This window comes from Pinus tabuliformis, chromosome 2_1, assembly GCF_031772625.1.
Source record: "Pinus tabuliformis cultivar Carrire ecotype Pingquan chromosome 2_1, CPIR1, whole genome shotgun sequence".
NCBI classification, from domain to species: Eukaryota; Viridiplantae; Streptophyta; class Pinopsida; order Pinales; family Pinaceae; genus Pinus; species Pinus tabuliformis.
Genome location: NC_142299.1, coordinates 437,618,715 through 437,625,258, shown reverse-complemented (window position 1 = coordinate 437,625,258; position 6,544 = coordinate 437,618,715). Strand labels below are relative to the sequence as shown.

Below are 6,544 nucleotides of genomic sequence, written 5' to 3'. Positions count from 1 at the left end.
TATCTTAGGTTGTATATACACAGGGTTTATAATATTAATCCCTTGGGTTTAATATTACTCACTTGGGTTTATAATCCCTTGTGTTTTTAATATGAATCCCTTGAGTTTATTATTCCCTTCAGTTTTCAATATTAATCCATTGGGTTTATTAATCTATGGGTTCATTTTCCTAGAGTGTAATATTATTCATAGGGTTTATAATATCTGTAATCCTTGGGTTTAATATAAATCAATTACATTTATAATCATGGTCAACCGTGGTCCATCGTCACATTGTGACAAAGATTTTCTCAATATGAAAATCAACCATGATCCAACATCGCATGTGACAAAGATTGCCTTGATATGAAAATCAATCATGGTCCAACATCACTTTGTGACAAATATTGTCTCAATATGAAAATGAACCATGGTCAACCATGTTTATTTAGGGTTTCTATACCTTGTATTTATAATATTATTCCCTTGGGTTTATAATACCTTGGGGCTTTAGAATTAATCCCTTGGGTTTATTATTCCCTTGTGTTTATGATATAAATTGTTTGGCTTTATTAATCTAAGGGTTCAAATTCCGAGTGTATAATATTATTCATATGGTTTATAATATTAATTCTAGAGTTTAATAAACTCCCTTGTGTTTACAACCATGGTCAACCATGGTCCAATGTCACATTGTGTCAAAGATTGTCTCAATATGAAAATTAACCATGGTCAATCATGGTCCAATGACGCATCGTGACAAACATTGTCCCAATATGAAAAGCAACAATGGTAAACCATGGTCAACTGTATTTATTTTAGGGTTTGTAATATTTATCTTATGGTTTTTATACCTTGGGTTTATAATATTTATCCCTTGGATTTAATATTATTCCGTTGAGTTTATAATCCCTTGGGTTTCTAGTATTAATCCCTTGGGTTTATTAATCTAAGGGTTCATATTCCTAGGGTATAATATTATTCATAGGGTTTATAATATTAATCTTTGGGTTTAATATAAATCCATTGGGTTTATAATCATGGTCAACCATGGTCCAACATCACATTGTGACAAATATTTTCTCAACGTGAAAACCAACCAATGTCGCATTATGGCATGGATTGTCTTAATATGAAAATCAACCATGATAACCATGGTAAATCATAATAATCATAATTATAGGCCTTCAACATATATCAACCATATTTACTAATTTGGTTCTGCATGCGATTGATATAAGCCTTTGATGTATATCAACCACATTTACTAATGTGATTATGCTAGCACAACCACATTAAAAATCAAGCACGGTCAGCCATGGTCAATCATGGTCAACCATGGTCCAACATCTCATTGTCACAAAGATTGTCTTCATATGAAAATCAATCATGGTCAACCATGGTCCAATGTTGCATTGTGACAAAGATTGTCTCAATATGAAAATTAATCATGGTAAACCATGGTCAACCATGTTTATTTTAGGGTTTATAATATTTATCTTAGGATTTATATACATTGGGTTTATAATATCGATCCCTTAAGTTTATTAATCTAAGGGTTCATATTCCTAGGGTATAAAATTATTCTTAGGGTTTAGAATATTATTCTTGGGTTTAAAATAAATCTCTTGCGTTTATAATCATGTTCAACCATGGTCCAATGTCGTATTGTGACAAATATTGTCTCAATAAGAAAATCAAGCATGGCCAACCATCATCAACCACAGTAAATCATGATTAATAATAATAAAGTACTATAAAAAAGATTTTTGTTATTCTTATCATTTATATTTTTGAATATTAAAATTTAATTATTTCTTGTAAATTAATAAATTAATTATTATACCAAAAAGAAATGAATTAAATAATTATTATTATGTTTATTTTTTAATATAAATAAAAAAATATTATTCATTAATTATTATTAATATTTAAATAAATTTCTGTATTCAAACTTTTGTGATCCATAATGAATTAAACAAAGTCTTTCGATAGAAATCACATGAGAGAATTTTTTGGCTGACGTGTTTCGAACCAACAAGTGTGGTTCATCATCAGGACCAGATGAAGAGGCAGACCATGGCAAAGGCTAAAGCCAGATCTGTCTTCAACTTGGAAACCCTTACGTGAGACCGTTCAAAGTGATGAACTTTAATAGCAGTGGCCCTTCCGTATAGGGTAGTAATTTCTGTATTCAAGCTTCTGTGATCCATAATGAATTAAACAAAGTCTTTCGGTAGAAATCACTTCATCTGGTCTACCTCTTCATCTGGTCCTGATGATGAACCACACTTGTTGGTTCGAAACGCGTCTACCAAAAATATTCTCTCATGTGATTTCTACTGAAAGACTTTGTTTAATTTAAATAAATTATTAATAAATTATTTATAATTATTTAGTTATTTACTATTATTTATTATTTAACTCAAATTTTATTATTATTATTATTATTTAATAATATTATTTTTTTTCTCAGTAAAGCTAATTCTATTAAAAAGAAAGAAAAATATAATTACAATGAGGTTGTAGCCTCAGCCGAGAACCACTGAGTTCCTTTTGGGTATCATAACTGCCCCATATTTGCGAAAATTAGTTTAACATTGCAAATAACCATGCAAAATACCGGGAAAACATTGACAAAACTAGAATGAAGACTTGAGACATCACCATCTGAAGCAGTTGAGAAACAAGACAGAATTGCCTAACATGTAAACGAGAAACAAAACCACAAATGACAGGACCTAACCAGTCATCAACAAAACTCTGAGATGGCACTTGGGAATCCACGTGGCATCACATTGGGACATCCTGGTCATGAGTCTCCTCGACGACGGGGAGTGCGTTCCCATACCAGATCTCGCCTTCCTTCGCCATGTCGCTATCCGCCCTGTCACCTAGAGGTTCCGTCACCTGAAGGGTGCCGCTCGAGCTGCCAGCAATAGCCATCGAAATTGTGGCTCCATGAGAGCTGCCACCTGGTTGCCAGGTGTCACCTACGGTATCACCTTTCTCATGCTGTCTGCCACGCCTTGCTGCCCTGCCTTCTTCTGTCAGGAGCTGCTCAGAGCCATGACTAACAGCCATTCTGCGAATGTCATGAGGTTGCTCTGTAGAGTTTCGCACAGGAGCATTGTGCTGATCTTCTTCTTCAGAGAAAATGATGGTGATATTAGCAGTGATAATGGGCCGGTTCAGGTTGCTCTGGAACCTGAAATGAGTTGACTGGAAGGCATTGTGAGTATAGCGTCTGCGGGGTGGACTACGAGGGGGAGAATTGGCCTAAGATGGAGGCGGAGAGGCAGGTGGTGGTGGCTGTTCATCGCTTTGTGCTGCTTGAGAGCGAGCGCTACTACCTCGGTTACCTCCTTGGTGGCTCCTCATGTGGTGACAAACCATGGCAAAGTGGGCGAAGAAAAGTTCAGGAGAATTGGGTGCCTGGATGGAAAGCAGAGAATGCACAGAGGGCTCCTGAATAGGGTTCAAAGGGCAGTGCTTGGAATGGGAGTAATGAAACCCATTTCCAAATTCAAGACAACAAAGAAGCCAACAACGTTTTCCTATAACAGTTCTATTGCAGGGGTTTCCTTCTTGGAGAAGGCAAATGCTGAAGGAGGGAGGGCAGACAGAGGGGTTGATGGGCGCCATGTTAAATCGCATAGCTTCCTTATCTTGACCGGAGCGACCATTAAAGGCGTCCTGCAGGCGGACCTTCTCTCGCCTTACGTGAGTCTGCGGGTGCCATAATTAAGCATGGAAAAGTGCGCTGGCCTGCAACTGGCTGGGCCGAGCACCGTCATTCCTTCGTAACGCCATTAATATTCTTGAATTTCACCCGCATCCGGGTATTTAATAATATTATTAATTGATAAGAGTAGAAATATTATTTAATAATATTAATAATTATTTTAAAATGATAATAATAATAATAATTATTATTATTATTATTATTATATATTTAATATTACTAATTAATTAATTATAATTAATTAATTAATAATATTATTAAATAAATAATTTATATTACATAATTTAAATTTAAATAATAATAAATAGCATTTAGTATTAAATAATTATTATTAATTATTATTAATTATAATGAAAATAATAATAATTTTTATTATTATTATCTCTATCGTGAAGGGTATAATGCATTCATTAATGCGTTGACCATCCATTATGTCCTATTTGACTTAAAAATCAAAAGACCATGGAAAATATTAACATTATAAAATCATTTTTTTTTTTTAATTTCATTTATTTGAAATTTGATTGGTTGATGAGGCTTCACTCTTACTTTACAATGATGGTGGTTTATGGTCATTGTTGTACTAGTACGTCATAGTAGTATTAAGAATTGAGAGTGTGTCATACAGTTGATTCAGTCAACTATGCGGAGAGATTTTCAATATTAATCGCATGTACGATGTGATCTCTCAAATATATTATTATTGAAAATTAACACTTTACGAAGTAACAAAAAATCTTACTCTTTATCAGGGGTTAAATTTGACGCTTGTATGCTTGTATTTAGCTTTTTTACTCGTAAAATACGTTTTAATTTCAAATCTCCATGTCATGTGTAACTTGCCATTAATTTTTAAAAACGTCATATTGACGGGCATGTTTAAAAATTAAAAGTCTAATTTATATATATATATATATATATATATATATATATATATATATATTTAACATTACAAGTTACGTTATATATTTTTTATACCGTATAATCTCCGGCAACTTGCAAGTTTAGCATTTACGGACAAAGGACAGTGACCGCGGCACAGGGCTGGGCATAAGAAGTTTCAAAGAGGACCCACTTCGGCCTCACTGTAAATGCTAGGCATTTTCTTTGCAGTTGCCTTGGCATTTGCAGTCATGCTATGGACATTCGTACAGCTATATTTAAGGGGAGCAGGCCTTTATTTACCCCCTTCAGAATATAATTCGAGGCAGAGAGACCCACAAAGCAATTCATCAAAATGACAGGCGCGCTGGCTTCAATAGGCGTAAACATTGCCAGTGATCTGATAGGAAGGTTGTTGATGCAAATAAAAGACACAAGCATTGCAGCGCACAAGGTGTTGTTTGCAAAGAGGAGTTTCAGAGAGTTTTCAAGCCATTTAAACAAAATAGAGCCCATTCTATTAGAGTTGTGGCAGAGAAACATTCATGGGTCTTCAAACTCTCTAAGAGTTCCGCTGGAAGACCTGCAAACACAGCTGAACAATGCCTCCAAGCTCATAAACACATATACTTCAGGGAGCTGGATGTATTTGTTTCTCAAGTGCAGGATTCTGCCAGATGAAATGAAGGAAATCACTCAAGGAATAGAACGGTCTTTGAATGCTCTCAGGATTGTTACTCTGGACGTTTCACTGGAGATCAAGGAGAAAACAGTTGCTCTGTGTGAGACCATGAGGAACGCGGAGTTCCAGGGGGAGGTTGGAAGCGAGTCCCTTGCAAGTGAGATTGAGAGAGAAATGAAAGAGATGCACAGTGACAGCCAGCAAGTGTTGCAGTTAATTGTACAGGTGGCCAACGCCATGGGTGTGCCCACAGACCAGTGCTTTCTACAGTCTGAGATTGAAGTTGTAAGAAAGAAGAAGGAAGACCTCGAGAATGAGAAACAGAGGGCCGAGGCTTACATGCTTGATCAAATACAGGAATTTCTAGGTAGGTCTGGTATTGTTTCTGCTCCATTCTCTTCTCCTGATTACCAGTCTGTTGCGCCTTCGCATTTCTGTTGCCCACTGGAGGACACAATAATGGAGGATCCAGTGAATTTGGAGTCGGGGATTACTTATGAAAGATCTGCCATCGAAAAGTGGTTTGAGAGTGGCAACACTACATGCCCTGTCAAGAAATGCGAGCTCACGACTAAGCATTTGACTCCTAACCGCAGTCTGAGGGAGCTCATACAGGAGTGGAAGGAGAACAATGCCAAATTCAGATTAGAAAATGCAGCAGAGACATTGGTCTCGCCTAGAGGAGGCGGTGACGAAGAGATAGAGGCAGCCCTCGTAGAGCTCTGTAATTTATGCCAGGAAAGGAGCTCCTTCAGTCAGATAATTGAAGAGAAAAATTTGATCCCCAGACTATTAGCATTAACATCGTTTCAATGGGAGTCAATTCAACTCAAAGCAATGGAATGCTTATGTTATCTTGCAAGACAGGACAGCAGCAAGGTAAGAACTTTTCTTGTCCGTGCTAAAATTTCAGAACATTGTTAAGGCTGGTCCTGGGATTTAGCAGTTGGTTACGGTTTTCTATCGAAGTAAATCAGGTATACATAGGAGCAAGGCCCAATAAAAAACAGGAAACCCGGGCCATCAAGCTTGTCTTGGTTACTTATTCCCCATTGCCCATGATTTTTTATTTTGTGTCATCTCTAAATTGCTTATTTTATTTATAAAATCATTGGAATCAAAGCTTTTTCAGCACATCGAAGACCATGCCATTTGGCCTTTCAACATTTTCTTTTCTTTGGGAAAAGAAATACCAAATTCTCTCCCCCCATTTTCAAAAGATTCAATTTATAAAACAGTAATGTCCAGTGTGGCTT

The 6,544-nt window shown here is 36.1% G+C and overlaps 1 protein-coding gene across 1 annotated transcript; it reads left to right on the top strand.

Moving 5' to 3' along the window:
• Positions 1 to 4,946: 4,946 nt before the first annotated feature.
• LOC149200792 (U-box domain-containing protein 13-like) lies at positions 4,947 to 6,328 on the top strand. The gene has a single exon (XM_089399637.1). The coding sequence runs from the start codon at positions 4,962 to 4,964 to the stop codon at positions 6,210 to 6,212; it is 1,251 nt and encodes a 416-aa protein (XP_089255763.1). The 5' UTR covers positions 4,947 to 4,961; the 3' UTR covers positions 6,213 to 6,328.
• The last annotated feature ends 216 nt before the right edge of the window (positions 6,329 to 6,544 follow it).